This window comes from Penicillium subrubescens (assembly GCF_028828155.1).
Source record: "Penicillium subrubescens strain IBT 31985 chromosome Unknown utg000003l_segment0_segment0, whole genome shotgun sequence".
In the NCBI taxonomy this organism is placed as follows: Eukaryota; Fungi; Ascomycota; class Eurotiomycetes; order Eurotiales; family Aspergillaceae; genus Penicillium; species Penicillium subrubescens.
In genome coordinates, this window is record NW_026643153.1 from 790607 (window position 1) to 805857 (window position 15251).

A 15251-nucleotide genomic window follows, 5' to 3' on the forward strand; every position below is an offset into this window, starting at 1 on the left:
ATGTCGTCATTGGTGTAAGGCACAAGCAAGCTAGGCGCCGAAATGTCACTTCCTCGGCCGAAAGATGACTTCTGAGGTTGAAATATAAAATTTGTGGCATAGTACGATTGTTTATCACCGGTTTGCCGACAACGCTCGCGCTTTCTTGACACCGATCTATCTTGCGTTAGTCACATGATTATCCTGGCTTGTTGCCCCCAAAATTATGAAAGAGACTTCAATACTCACTTCATTCTCAAGCCTTCTCACTCAGGAAGGCCCGAATTCTGTCAAATCTTCAGTCTAAGCCCTCATTCCAGGCGTCCCGCCCAGCAGAAGGGACCGCTCCCCCCCGGCTCGCCGTCAGACACCTACCCGGCACCTATCACGCGCCTCGACGCGTCTCGACGCGCCAACCTCATGGCAAGGCGTGATAACCAACCTGTTGGCCCTCTACAGGCCACACTACAGGAGATAACCACCGCTGCTACTGCTAGAGCTCTAGAAGGCCAGAAAATCTTCAGCCCTATAGCAACCTTCCTTGACAACCACCGGCGTCAGAATACTGGCCTCACCCCTGGCCAGCTCGAAGCGCTAGCTGCCCTCAGCAATGACCTGGCTAACGTAGCCCAACAACACTTCAATGCCTACATCAGCGGCGTGCCCTTGACCAATTCCCCCACTACCCCTGCCCCTGCCCTTGCCCCTGCTCCCCTTCCCCCGTCACCTCCCCCCTCCCGTCCCCCTTCCGGTCTTGCCCAGTCCACATACGCGTCTGTTACCCAAAGTCCCCCGGCTAAGAATGCTGCGGCAAGGCAAACCAACGGTACTACGAAGACTGATAAGCTTGCTGCAAAGCTGCCATCTCCCGATAACCGTCTCTTTGTACGCCTCCCGGAGAACCATCTTGCCAAAAGCATGGATGCATTCGCGATATATACTAGCCTACGATCCCATCTAGACACCAATGGAAAGCTTCTCAAAGGCGTCCAATCTATCAAGACTGGATTCGCTCTTCTGCCCAGAAGGAAGCCATAGCCGCCTTCTTCAAAGACTGCCACATTGAGCGGAGCTCCCGTTGGATCTCCTATCGAGTAACCAATATACCCAGGAAGGTTGGCCGACTTACTGGTAGCCAATACTCCATGATCCCCGTAAACCCTGAAATCTTGTCCGCGGAAATCACCGAGATGACTGGCCTTAACCTAGTTTCTATCACAGAGACTGCCATGAGTGCCGCTAACACGAACACTATCTCATCCAGCTGGTTTATTAATTTCTAGGAGGGTAGCAAGGCCAACCTCCCCGTACGTCTCTCCTTATTTGGCATGATCACCAACGCTCAGCCGCTGGTTAGAAAGACAAAGGTTGTACAGTGCAACCGCTGCTGGAAGTGGTATAACGCTAGATCCTGCGCTCGCCAGCCTAGGTGCCGACTTTGTGGCTCCACATAGCACACTGAGGAGGGCTATAGCAACAGATGCAGTACCCAATCTCCCTATACCTGCCCTCCAAGGTGCCTACACTGCCACGGACCCCACCCGGCTGACGACGAACAATGCCTCCTCCGGCCTAGCAAGATCGGTACTCGATGCACAAAGGCCCAACAAGCTGAGATCCGCAAGACTTACTCCCTAGAGCTTGCTAAGGCACGCGTAGAGAGACAGTGCTGCATGCAAGTCCCGGAACCCGCCTAGGACCAAGACACGGTCACGAACAGCCATCCTTCACCATTCCCCTTCCGCACGGCTACCCCGCCGCCTCAGGAGCCCCTAGACTCCCTACCAGTCACGAACAGGGCAGTCCGCTTCGCAAGTCCTAAGCCACAAAACAGCTTCGACGTCCTAATGCACGAACAACTATGAATCACCGAAAACGCCCAAGGAAAGAACGCGTCTCTATACTCCAGCTGAATGTTGGCCGGAACCCAGAAGCCCACGCGATTGCCCTCGCCCAGGCACACTCCAACTATATCGACATTATCCTTTTACAGGAGCCCTACATCTACAAAGACCTCGCTCGAAAGATCACGAAGAGACACCCGTCCTACGAGTGCTTCTCCCCAACCGATTCCTGGGAGGTAAGTGGGATCCCTCGAGTCCTTACCTATGTCTGCCGGAATAGTGGTATCCGAGCCTCCCAGCTCCGTCCCGACACAATAAGCCAGGAGATCCTCTCCGACCTTCTCCCACTCCAGATCTCCTCATGCTTAGGGCAATCTGCCCTGATATTCAACATATACAATGCTCCAGTCGCTGCAATCCGGGGAGGAGAAGCAGCGAGAGCTCTCACTTGCTTGCCCGAGTCCTACTTCACAATGCCTACCCTGCTTGCTGGAGACTTCAACCTACTACACACCAAATGGCAGCCGTCTCTCCATCGCCCTCCTACCGCCTTTGCGGGTGCATTTACAGAATGGCTCGACGAGCGTGGACTACGGTTTACATCTGAGGCTGACATCCCCACACATAATAGAGGCAACGTGCTGGACCTTGCCTTTGTCTCAAGCTCCCCGAGCCTCCTAGGAGCCAGTACTAGGGTTGCACACCACCTAGACGCTACCTCTGATTATCGCCCACTTCTCACGGATATGCCTTGGGAACACGGATCTGTGGAGACCCCGCAAAGACTAAGGTTTGACACACTAGACCACACCCGCTTCCCTACACTTCTCGCTGCCAACTTAGCGAATGTCAGGAGCTCGGCAGAGAGTAAAGAGGAATTAGACTGCCTTGCAAATGAAATCACCGCAGCTATTCATAGCGCATACACAGCCTCTGCAAACAAGTCAATGCCCCGAGGAGGAGGGCAACGTTGGTGGAACACTGGGTACAAGAAGGCACTACAAGACTACCGGGCCGGACTCTGCACACAGAAGGACTTCCGGCGAATAACTCGACCGCCCAAGTACAATACTAGCGTGACAAGATCAACGCGGTAACTAAGGGCAAGGAAGTCTTTGATATGGCCAAATGGCATAAATCAACCGGCTCCTACCGCAGTCCCCTACTAAAGGACCCCTTAAGGCCTGACAGCCCCCTAGCGGTAGCCTTGCAAGAGAAACGAGATATCCTATCCTAGAACTTACTTCAAAACACGGCTGAAGCAGGAGACATCCCGCTGGATACCTCAACGGTCCCATCTCGCTCCCTGCCACTCCCCGAGATAACCATAGCCTAAGTGGAGAAATCAATCCTGCTAGCAGGGAATACGACCCCTGGCGCAGACGAGCTACCCACCTATATATTCAAGGTGGCATAGCCCTTGATTAAAGACAGGATACTTGCGCTCTACTAGGGTTGCCTTCGGTTCGGCTACCACCCGAAATGCTTCTGATATGCAGTGCTGGCTATAATCCAAAAGCCAAACAAGTCCGACTAGTCGAGCCCCAGGTTATATAGGCCAATTGCCCTCCTGTCAGTACTCGGTAAAGGCCTCGAGAGACTAATCGCCCGAAACATAGTATAGATTGCTATCCACTATAAAGTCCTCGCTAGTCAACAGTTCGGGGCCCTGCCCCTGCGTTCAGCAATTAATCTGACTATATGTCTGCTCCACAATGTGGAACAAGCTCTCAACCAAAAGAAAACAGCCTCACTCCTTACCTTCGATGTGAAGGGAGCCTTCGATAGAGTCCTCCCGGGGAGACTAGTCCACAGACTTCGATCACAAGGCTGGCCTGATAAGCTAGTTCGCTGGGTGGCCTCCTTCATTACAGGGCGAGTAGTACAGATCCGCATTGACGGCGAAATAGGACCAATAACAGAGGTACTCTGTGGCCTACCATAAGGTTCGCCAGTGTCCCCTATCCTGTTCATGCTTTATCTAGCCCCTCTATTCCGGCTCGGAAGTGCAAAGGCCAGGTTTGGATACGCAGACGATGCAGCTATCCTAGCAATTTCTCTATCCTTAGAGGCTAACTGCCGAAGCCTGTCAACCTCCCTGCAGGAAGCCCTCGACTGGGGTACTACGGAAGGAATCACCTTCGCGCCTGACAAATATGAACTGATCCACTTCTCGCGCCGTCAGGATAACCAGGATCCTAGCTGCACACTAGACGTCACGGCAGGCCCGATCACAGTCTCTGAGAATACAAACCGCCCTTACCTGCGTTGGTTAGGAGTCCTCTTCGACAAGAAACTCAGCTTTAAGTATTATGTCGGTGAGACAACCTCGAAGGCCTTGATAGTTGCAAATGCCCTCCGCGGCCTTAGGAACACTATACGCGGGATCAAGCCCTACCTTATACGGCAGGCTGTGACAGCCTGTGTACTCCGAAAAGCCTACTTTGGAGCGGAAACCTGGTAGCTAGGTCGCTCGCGCCACTGCCCCCGGGCAGGCTCTATCTCAAACCAAGTCCAGGGACATCTGGACAAGATAGCCAAAGTTATACAAACGGGGGCTAGGGCAATTCTCCCTGTCTACTGTACCACTCCCTTACCTGCTCTGTATCGCGAGTCAGGGCTTCTGCCAGCTGAAGTGGAGCTTGATTATATAGCCGCAGCCGCTACTATCCGTCTTCGTCGCCTAGATCCTCACCACCCCCTACGCAGGAGGGCAGCAAAATAGTGCAATCTAGCTGGAAATCTAGCCGGTTTGCGCGCCGAATACTAGCCCTGCCGGAATCAGAGCAGATAAAGCCGTTGCAATATACCCCCTGGCTCCTAAAGGAGTCACGGGCGGACGCCCAGCTACGAATAAAGGCACCTAGCGGACGATTAAAGAAGCAGGCAGCTGCCGACTTTTAATCCTTTTACTCCTCCCTCACAAGCAACGATATAAAAGTATTCACAGACGGGTCGAAACTGCCTGATGGTATAGTAGGTGCTGGGTTTGCTTTATACCAGACAGGAAGACTCTGTCACCTATTATCCTTCTCCCTCGGTCCAAACAAAGAAGTTTTCGATGCCGAAGCTGAAGCAGCTCTTGCTAGTATCAAAGCAGCCATACAGTCGTACACCGCACGCTTTGCCACTGACCTCTGGGTCTGCCTGGACAACCTGGAAGTAGCTACCCGCCTGCTCTCACCCTTTACGGGGTTATCCAAAGAAGTTTTTGAGACCTTCCGAACCCTAGCCTCGACCTGGCCCGAGCGAGAGAGGTTCTCCTATACAAAGGAGGGCTCTGTACGTATCTGCTGGGTCCCCGGATATACAAAAGTCCCTGGGAATGAAGAAGCCGACTAAGCTGCAAAAAGGGGAGCTGCCTCAGAACCCCCTGTTTCCCCTATTTACTCTTTTGCCGCGCTTAAGCGTCGAACCAAGGCTGCTGTAACCTCGGGCCTGCAAAGGCACTGGCAGGCCGCGGCTCCGAAGTCATACCAGGATCTTTGGATCACCTCCTCCCCCAGGTGCCCGGATGAGCTGCGCCTCCCACGCCATGTTCTCGCGCGGATCCTAGCAGCTCGCACAGGGCACGGTGACTTTGCAGACTACTATGAGCGGTTCAATCATGAAGACGCACATATATATTGCCGGTGTGGAGCCAGGAAGTCTCTAGTTCACTTCTTCTTCTACCGAGTAGCTAAGAGACGCCTACCCCGACCCTCAGGACCTCCCTCAGAGACGATTCCCTTCCTCCTGGGAACCCCAAAAGGCGCAGCCAAACTGGCTGCCTGGCTAGCAGAAACCCGACTCTTTGACGACATCTGTCCAAGTCGGCCCCTGCTTGAGAATGCCTGAAAACAACAACAAGAAAAAAAAGCTGAATAAACGTAGAAGGAAAGATAGAAAGCAGAGAGATGGAGGATTGGCGGATCATGGTGCGGAGACGGATCCATGCAGCTGGCATTGCTATATAACCTGCTATTGCAGACCCTCCTGTTGACCGAGGCAGCTATGTGAATGCGCCAAAGTCTCTTAATTGTACATAGAACTAGCAATAGTTGGAGACGCCCAGGACTCACCCCCTGGCGGCCTTTGCCCCGATCGGGGATAGTGGATATCGTGCTCGTCACGAGCCACGGCCGTTAAATACACACTACTACTACTCCTATTCCCATTAATTAGTTAACGTAATTCCCGCCCGACCTGGTCACCCGCCCGACCTGGTCACTTTCCCCAAGTAGAACAATTCAAAATCGATTATCTCAACCAACGCCAATTAATTTAACTAAATATATCGATTTTTACATACATTAATCCTGTGACTAATCTCCCTGCACCCACTACACCTAGGTGGTGCCCTCTTTGCTGGCATAATTGGCTGACTAGGCAATTCAACCTCTGCATGCGAATCTACCCCATCATCTTCCTCTGGCTGGTCTAGCTGCTCAGCTAGCTGTATAGCCTCTTTAATGGTTAAACCCTCTGCGCAGGGTATCCTCTTAGTTGACCGATTGCGCTTTTTGATCATCTTCTCATTCGCCATGCGTAGATTCTCGTTATCCTCTGCGAGTAATGCAGTGTTGTGAAGCGAAAGATAGTGGCCCTTGATAAGTTGATCTAAGATGGTTTTCGATGGGCTTGGAGGGCTATTTGACCGTCGCTTTAGTAGATCTTTTAGCATTGAAGCTTGTTTGAATAGCTGAGTGACGGTTCTAGGCGTTTTTGGTGTGAATTGGCTAGATCTGCTGCTTGGACGGCTGCTTGGTGGTGTCGGTGTTCGTAGAGAGATATTAAGCTTGTTAAGCACTCTCTCGGCATCTAATGGTACTAGACCACTAGCTGCGAAGCTATTTTTGATAGTGGGATTGGTTGATTGGAAGGCTTCTAGCCGCGCGTGCTGGTAATCCACTAAGAAATCATGCTTGTCGATATGGTTATATCCTCTACGCGCAAGATCGCTAACGAACCGACCGTACGCGCGCTTAACCACAGCAAAACACCTAACATCTAGTGGCTGTAGTAGATGCGATGAATGTGCAGGCATACAAAGTGGTATAATATCGTTTTCTGCATAGATTCGGTCGAATTGGGGCGTAAGGTGGCTACCATGACCGTCAAGAATTAATAGCCGAAACCGACCTCGTACGCGCGAATTCGTGTGTGGGATAAAGTGCTTTTCTAGCCAGCGTAGGCCAATCTCATCAGTAGTCCAGCCATTCTTTGAGACCTCGATTCGCCAGTCTTTCGGTAGGTTTTCGTTAAACCATCCTGCAATAGCCACTTTGCCTTTGAAGACTACACATGGCGGTAGTGAATAGCCATCTGCGCAGATTGCTTCGATCGCGGTAACCCATTCGCGATTTCCTGGCTGAAGAAGAGATCTCCGACCGTAGTATTCCGCACGGGTAACTACCTTCTGCGAAGATATAAGACCCATTGCGAAGCCCGTTTCATCAAAGTTATAGATATCCTCTGATTGTATACCGTTTTCGTCAATAACGCTTTGTACGGTCGTAAACCACTGCCGAATCGATTTAGGATCTTCATTTAGGGCTCTTTGGTAATCGTATCTCCGTGAGAAGCGAGATCGAAGCTCAGGACGGCGGCTAATGAAGGATGAGGGCCAATTCTTGCCCACGGTAGGCGGAGGGTAGCCACCGCGCGCGGCCAGTAGGATATTAGCCATAATCCCCACGGTAGCCGGCCTAGGGGATGCACCACGCGAATCCATCGAGAGTATCCATTCAGTAAGCGAATCCTCTTCTAATTGGGTCAATTTATGGCCTGTAGGGCGAGAATCAACGCGTGAAACCTGGCCATTGGCGCGTACGTGTAGGGTAGAGTAAGGTATTGCATATAGCCTTGCTGCGGCGCGAATAGATTTGACACGGCCCTCTTTTAAATCAGAAAGGGCTAATAAGATCTTGCCCTCTTGACTTGCGGCTTTCTGCCGGGATTCAGGGCGAATTGGCGTCATGGTAGGTGGTTGAATTAGAAGGGTTGGTAGGAAGACGCGATTTTGGATGGGGTGACCAGGACGGGCGGGTGACCAGGTCGGGCGGGAATTACGTTAGTTAAGTTACGGGGTATGGGTCTGCTGACTAAGACCCAGCCCAGCCCACGGGTTGGGTTTTCATGCGGGGGTCCAGGCTCACTACGGAGTAGAACTTGCGTCATAGCCTCACACTCACTTCTTCCAGTTCCGTGCTCTTGGATCATGACTATCTCCCGGTCTACTCTATGCTAATAACTACATCAGACTTGCCATTTTGCTCGTCACATTCAAAAGAAAACTTGATCATGCATTAGTGACCTATGCGATGACGGTCAATGTGATGCAAGGGAAGTTTGCGAAGCCTCATTCGTCAGCGCGGCTCTCGCGTCTAGCATACCGCAGTGCGCCAGTCTCGATCCAAGAACCCACCCGGCTCAAAGGTCCAGGATTTTTTCTTCTCTGTATTTTTATTTTATTTTATTACAGAGACAGCTTTTTATCAATCATATTCTGCGGTTTTCGGCTCGTGTTTCTTGCGCATCTTTCCCCTTCACGCCTCGCAAGATGAATCGCGAATACCCATCGGACCAAGCTGAAAACGAATCGGCGCTGTTCAACTACGACTCGAGTGTCCCCTCCTACACGCAGCCTACTGAATTCCACTTCCCTGAGATCCCCCTCCCTAGCCATGACGACTTGGCCACCGGCGACCAGCCGAATACTAAAGTCCCGATCGCTCGAAACCTGCAGCCCATTAGCTGGGCGAGCAGCGGTCGAGTCAGTCGGGCCTGCGAGAACTGCCAAGAGCAAAAGGCTAAATGTAGCGGACACCGTCCTGTCTGCCTTCGTTGCAAGGATGCTGGCGTCCGGTGTTCGTATAGCGATCGGAAGAGGGAGAAGATGGCCAAGTGGGTGGCTTCTGATGGAGCAACAGCTCACATTTAACGACTCCTTAGGCAGCTCAGCGATCTTACTGCACAGTTGGAAACCTACAAAACTCTCTTGCAAGACCTCTATCCCAGACTAGACAATCTGTCGGCCCGCCATGTTGACCAGGCTCTTAAGGAGGTGTGTTCCAGTCATCATCGCCCCTCTATTATTGCCTACTCACCATCTCATCTTGTCCAGTTTTCAGATCCTTTCACGCCCCACCCTGATCCCGCGGGCACGCCCTTCACCCTCGGGGCTATCGACTACACTGAAGAAGATTTTAACAGAGATGAGAAACTCCAGGCCATGGGGTTTGTGGGCGAGCACTCGGAGGTGGCCTGGTTGTACAGACTTAAACTGGACCTGGACCAAGACACCACGACACCGGCCCCAACCTCTTTCGATCGCCCTTCTATCTCGTCGGTCAACTACTTCCAAGACGAGCTAGAAATCTCTGTCCTCGACGACATAGACCTTTCGACCCGCCCTCCTCAAAACGTCGCTAGTCAACTCATCAACGGCTACTTTCATTCGGTGCATCCTGCCTTCCCAATCATTGGCATGACCACATTTCTTGGTCAATGTAACTCCTTCTACTTGAATCCCAACGTCCGGCCTGGCAAACGATGGTTGGCGGTGTTGAATTTGATATTTGCTATTACAGCGAGACGTTTGCTGCTGATGGGCCATTTGCCCCACTCGGAGGTGGATAGCCATTTGGTATACTTCACGCGGGCGTGGCGCCTCGGCATCGACAATGTAGCGTTGCTTTCACACCCGGACCTACAGCAGGTCCAAGTCGAGGGCTTAACAGCCTTCTATCTTCTGTCCGTCGGACAGGTTAATAGGTCTGGTTTTCTGCTTATTTATTTTTGCGTGAGCTGGTGGCTGACCGATGGGAATCTTTGTGTCTAGGTCATGGAGAATTCTTGGTATTGCGATCCGATCAGCCGTGACTATGGGGCTCAACCTCCGTAGCGAGAGCTCTATCATTGATCACCTTTCCAAGGAGATAAGATATCGGGTGTGGTGGGCGCTGTTTATGTTGGATACCGTGCTATGCGTGATGACCGGCCGACCGCCCAGCACCGTTGAGTCCTTCTGCTCCACGCCTCTCCCGTTGCCGTATACCGAGGAGGAATTCAGCAATGAGCAGATCATGCAGCTTATCACGGATCAAGAAGCCCGGAATGTGTTGATGTCTTCCCTGCTTTCCACGGAGCCCGCGATTGCAGCCAGGGAGAGCCTCGTCAGTCACACACGTTCCGCACAGTTGGACATCAAAAGAAAGCAGGTCGAGCGGAAAGCTCAGACTCTTGCCCCAAATGGTTCGCTCTACTTTTTGTACGCCGTGGACTTAGCGTTACTCACCCGCGAGGCCGTGGAAACTCTGTACGCGCCTCGAGCGAAGAGACGATCATGGTTAGAAACTGAAATCAAGATTTCTACCCTTAATAGCAAGGCCGACAGATGGCTTTCTCGTCTTCCGGCGGAATTCCACTTCCTCGAACTCGATACATCGCGGCCTTTTGCTTGGGAGCGTGCCAGTCTAGCCTTTCGCTTCTACACCACCAAGCTAATTATTTCACAGCCCTGTCTTCGCCACCTTGCCAACCTACCCATTGCGACCTTTCCCGGCGCTGTGTGCGATACCATGGCTGCTTTGTGTGTTCAAGTTGCAGGACAGATTCTCGATCTTCTACCTAATGAGGTAGACACGGTATGGTTATACGAGATATCCCCATGGTGGTGTATTCTTCACCACATCATGCAATCCAGCACGATCCTTTTAATCGCGCTATTCACGCGAATCCGGCCCGTCATAGCCGATGCAGACAACATCGCAGAGAAGGTCAAGAAGGCTACTCGGTGGCTGAACAAAATGTCAGCCAAAGATACCTCCTCGCAGCGAGCTTGGCTTATCTACATGGATCTTCTCTCGCGCCACGCCTCTAAGCTTGGATTGGAAGTTGAACCTGGGCTCAATCTATGATGATTATCCTAGACTTATTGTACCTACAGGACATCTGATACCGAGGTGTGGTGGATTACGTTATTAACAGAGAGAGGAAACCTCTCATCTGCTAGTATGTGGTCGCTTCGCTTCGCGCCGATGGCAGGGCTAAGTTCGAGTCCCGATACGAGTCCCTTTCCAAGCTTGAGCACGCACAGGAGTATGGCGCTGCTGTTCAAGACTGAGCTTGCAAGTGCCTGGTTGGTCAAAAGTCGATGCAAATATCCTCAATATCTCTTCTATGGAGGATAGTCGATGACAAAGCTTATTTATGGCCGCGTGTATGCATTCGGCTGCCTTGGTATTTTCTAAAAGAGCAGGGACGCAACACTGTGCCGCTTTTGCGGCTTGCGCATTGGGATTGTTAATACTTGTTGCTTCAGTTATTGTAAGGGAAAGACGAAAGTGGTATTAGTCGACGCATCTCAAGACAAAATCCAGGGGAAAGCTCATAGCAGTACTGTACCAGAGTGTGATCTATGACTTTAGACCCATTTTTGATGAACGGAGAGAGATGGATATAATGCTTAATGAGAAGGGAGGAGGACTCAAATAGATATAGGGTGAGGTTAATGGCACTACATGAACGTTACTCGCACTACAAACTAGGCCCTTTTCGGTTAACGTCCGCCCCACCACTGAAAGGTACATTTAAGACCTACAGAAATATCGCTGTCTTTATGTGTAGTCATATTCCTCTGGTTCTTATAATAAATAGCTATAATAATTATCAAATAATAGGTAAATATATAGTGACGTGCTCGAAGTAAGTACTGACCCTAAGAGCGACCGCAAAAAAGGGCTTATTATTCATAGAAATATCTAGACAGAAGCCTTGGTAGACCGATGTGCCTTTTTGGTGGTGAAAAGTTGCCAAGGCGGGTACTAACCCAAAAAGGTTTAGTATCTAGTGCGAGTAACGTTCATGTAGTGCCATTAACCTGACCCTAGATATATTATGCCGCCTACAGCATCACCGCTTAACTTTGTAACATTTCAGGGTAGAAAAATACTTTGAGCTCCTGGGAACCTGAGTGATTATGTGTGAATCAGAAACTGGCACTAACAATATATATAGCCTGCACGTCCGCGTCGCTCTAGGAGCGTAGTACGGCGGGAAATAGGGATCACTCGGCCACAAAAATTAATAAGCAGATTTTCTACCAGCAGAATATCGATTTCGGGCCTTCGGCAATTCTGATTTCCACACAAATCGTACACCCTCCCACATTACACCAGGTGAGTGCGATTACTGCTAGAAATCATTCCAAAACGATTCAATTAACTGGCCAATGAGAGCCCTTAGATCAAAATACAATCTGATACTGCCAATCTGATAGTAAACGAACCACCACTGCGACATCCCCCGAACCCTACCCCTCAATCCTGCGATCGCGACCAGGTCTGCGGAGTTGGCCCAGACGCCTGCATGCGCTCATGATCCTGAGGTTTCAATTGATAACGCTTTCGAGTCCTTGGGGGCGATACCAACGAGCTTGTTGATATTTCACGGCGGCGACGGCGAGGTTTTGATAGTAGACTAACCTCCTGGCTAACCTCTTGCTCAGTCTCTGGCATAGTCTCTTCGACCCCCTGCTCGCTCTCCTTATTCCCCTCGGTCTCCTCGATATCCTGCTCGGTCTCCTGCTCGGTTTCCTGGTGAATAATTTGGTGAATCTGCTGTTCACCCTCCTGGCGAATAATTTGGTGAATCTGCTGTTCGTCTTCCTGGCGGATCTGCTGGCTTATCCCAGCCAGCAGATCGGATACTCCACGAGAAGGAAGACGAGGAAGGGGTCGAAAGTTGAAAAGCACTGAAGGGTCTGGGAGATTATTATCCAGGTCAAGGTCATCGTCTTCTTCAACCTGCTCTCCCTGCTCTCCCTGCTCTCCCTGCTCTTCTCTCTTGATCTGGATACCAACTTGGTGGCTCTTCTTCGCACGCCGCGGCTGGCGTAGCGGCTGGCGCTTCGGAGTAATAGTAGTCTCTTGCTCAGTGCGTACAATAATCACATTGATCGAGTACTCATTGTCTTTACCTGGAAAGCGCTTCATAATATCCTTGCTATCCTGGCGGCTTGCATTATTACATGAAAGAAGGATAGGCTGCCCCTTCTTGATTAAAGTAGCAAGCCTTAGCTGATCGCCGTCTTGCCAGCTACACTAGAGAGAGCAGGATAAGGATGCTTCTGCTCATGACTCGGCTGCTTTTCCTCTATAATCGCCTGCTGATGCGGTGCACGCCGGAAGTAATCCTTTATCTCCTGCGGCTGGGCCTGCGAAGAGAGTTGGGTATACTGTGCACGCGATAGTATATTAGAAGCTGGAGGAGGAGGAGATGGTGAGGAAGATGAATCTCCAGTTAAATCAATGATATTAACTTGGCGTCGAGGGTATGAAGAAGGCATAATAATAGAAGATGTGCGTAGGAAATTATTAAATAGACTAGGCTTTAGAGGGCTTTTTATAATCACTTAGTGCCTAACAGCCTATAGTGTATATTACTATACTAATCGTTAGAAAATGCGGTGTGACTAAAGTCGAATCCTTGTATTCTTATCAACTAATATTGCTTACTGCATAGACTGAAATCCTATCACACTGCATAATACGACACTCCTATGAAGCCACTCGCATTAGGCTGATACGACACTCCCATGAAGCCATTCGCATTAGGCTACTTCCTGCTGATTTTCCCAATTCTCTTGAGTTGGCCGCTCGCATATTTGAAGGATTGGTGGATTGCCTGACCGCATATGTAAAATCGCTCGCTGACGAAGCTCAATATACACCGATTTGTATGGCTGGGTTAAATCGTCGCGTGGCGGGGGGTCTAATGGGTTGAAGCCTATCTGCTGAAGCTGTTGTATACACCATATAAGTGTTTCATACGGAAGATACTCGTCTGCATCCCAACCTGCCACGTCTTCCCGAAGCACTTGTAGAAGCGTAGGATCAGCCGCCTGTTTTAAATCCAGCCTAGCTGAATGCTGGTAGTTAAAGATTGGCTTCCCATCAACAACCCATGGGCGCTTTGGCTGCTTGCGAATCTTGTGGCGGTTCCATGTCTTAACGTATGCATCAGCGCAGGAGCGTATAGTAGGCATGAATACTGCAAGAAGGGCGATCTGATCAGGAAGGCTTGTTATCGAAAAAAGGTGCTCATCCCGAAGGCCCATAAAGTAATTCTAGTAATATTAGTAGACATAACATAACAGGATACAATAGAAGGATAATAGAAGAGGAAGATATAACATACCCGCCAGATAAACACACTCGATCGCGAAAGCTATGCCCACCAGGCCTCAATTCGAGTATTCTCAGTACTGTTGCCATACGAATAACAGTCTTCATGAGGAAGATCAGGTTCGTGCACACGCCTTAGTGCCCAGTGGGCGTCTCCAAGGTGTATAGTTTCGCCGCCAAGATCAGTGCGAAGGATTCGGGGTATGTATCCAAAGGTCGATACCGCGTCAACATATTGTCTGTACACACTGATAGCTGTTCGCGTAGAAATGCCGACGTATATCCAAAGGATATAGCGTGAGAATCCGTCGATCGCAGCATATATCTCGATACCGTATCCTGATAGCTTCATGTAGCCATCCATGTGCCAGACATGATTTGGACCAGGTGAACGATATGCTTGGCGCTGCCGCTGTAGATCAAGCGTTCGGCGGCGAAGAGCATCAGGGCGCTCATCGCGGTAGATGGAGAAGACCCGATTGCAAGGAAAAACATAGCCTTTTTGGCGGAGATAGGTATGCAGAAGGCCTCTCCCAAATCCTTCAATTTTCCCGTCATAAATCTCCTGCTGAACCACCTCCCTAATCTGCTGGGCTTGTAGAGCGCGGGCCTCAGGATCGTCAGTACGTAGACGAAGACCAAGCTGCTGTCGCAGTCGTTTCAGCGTGATAGGGGCGATTTTGAAACCCTCATGGTGGAGGATTGGCAGGATCTCTTTATCGGAGAGATTATCACACACAAGGAATCGAATACGGTCGCAAAGGGCCTGGTTATCAACGGCAGTGGTAGTAGGTAATCGGCGAAGCCCCCAATCCTGTAGGCGACGGGAAAGGGTACGGTAGGAGATATTGATCGAATAGCGCCGGGCGAGTTCCATGCGGATAGCCTCATTAGTTTCCTGCCGGTTAAAAAGGTCGACGATTTCATCCTTATAAGAGCTAATACTGTATCACTAATATTCAATATTCAATACACATTATGCCCGCATCATGCTTGCCTCCGCTACCACACCAGATAATCGACCACTCGCAGGGAACGGACTTCCTGTACGCATCGCGAGTCACGAATCTGCCCATGCGAAGGCGTAGGTATCGAAATGCGGTCGCACTTCCTCCCACCATTAAGGCACGATGGAGAATTTACCAAGACCGAGGTATCTATTAATTTTTTTTTTTTTTTTCTCATGGTAACTTAATAAGTCATTGTTTTTTTGGTAATTGCCTGATTTGCATGTCACTGGTGGTGTGCTGCAAGTCGTTTT

The 15251-nt window shown here is 50.5% G+C and overlaps 6 protein-coding genes across 6 annotated transcripts; 4 read left to right on the top strand and 2 right to left on the bottom strand.

Moving 5' to 3' along the window:
- Positions 1–1017, top strand: N7473_004386 (uncharacterized protein; the record flags this gene model as incomplete). The annotated part of the gene is made up of 2 exons (XM_057150326.1): positions 1–14; positions 300–1017. The coding sequence occupies 2 exons, from the start codon at positions 1–3 to the stop codon at positions 1015–1017; spliced, it is 732 nt and encodes a 243-aa protein (XP_057010436.1).
- An 823-nt stretch (positions 1018–1840) lies between these two features.
- On the top strand, positions 1841–2920 carry N7473_004387 (uncharacterized protein; the record flags this gene model as incomplete). The annotated part of the gene is made up of 1 exon (XM_057150327.1): positions 1841–2920. The coding sequence occupies one exon, from the start codon at positions 1841–1843 to the stop codon at positions 2918–2920; it is 1080 nt and encodes a 359-aa protein (XP_057010437.1).
- An 875-nt stretch (positions 2921–3795) lies between these two features.
- N7473_004388 (uncharacterized protein) lies at positions 3796–4287 on the top strand (the record flags this gene model as incomplete). Its single annotated transcript, XM_057150328.1, has 1 exon — positions 3796–4287. One exon carries the CDS (start codon positions 3796–3798, stop codon positions 4285–4287), a length of 492 nt encoding a protein of 163 aa, XP_057010438.1.
- Positions 4288–8364: 4077 nt separating this feature from the next.
- Positions 8365–10723, top strand: N7473_004389 (uncharacterized protein; the record flags this gene model as incomplete). The annotated part of the gene is made up of 4 exons (XM_057150329.1): positions 8365–8708; positions 8757–8868; positions 8929–9578; positions 9646–10723. The coding sequence occupies 4 exons, from the start codon at positions 8365–8367 to the stop codon at positions 10721–10723; spliced, it is 2184 nt and encodes a 727-aa protein (XP_057010439.1).
- A 1401-nt stretch (positions 10724–12124) lies between these two features.
- On the bottom strand, positions 12125–12799 carry N7473_004390 (uncharacterized protein; the record flags this gene model as incomplete). The annotated part of the gene is made up of 1 exon (XM_057150330.1): positions 12125–12799. One exon carries the CDS (start codon positions 12797–12799, stop codon positions 12125–12127), a length of 675 nt encoding a protein of 224 aa, XP_057010440.1.
- A 1234-nt stretch (positions 12800–14033) lies between these two features.
- Positions 14034–14867, bottom strand: N7473_004391 (uncharacterized protein; the record flags this gene model as incomplete). The annotated part of the gene is made up of 1 exon (XM_057150331.1): positions 14034–14867. One exon carries the CDS (start codon positions 14865–14867, stop codon positions 14034–14036), a length of 834 nt encoding a protein of 277 aa, XP_057010441.1.
- Positions 14868–15251: the final 384 nt, after the last annotated feature.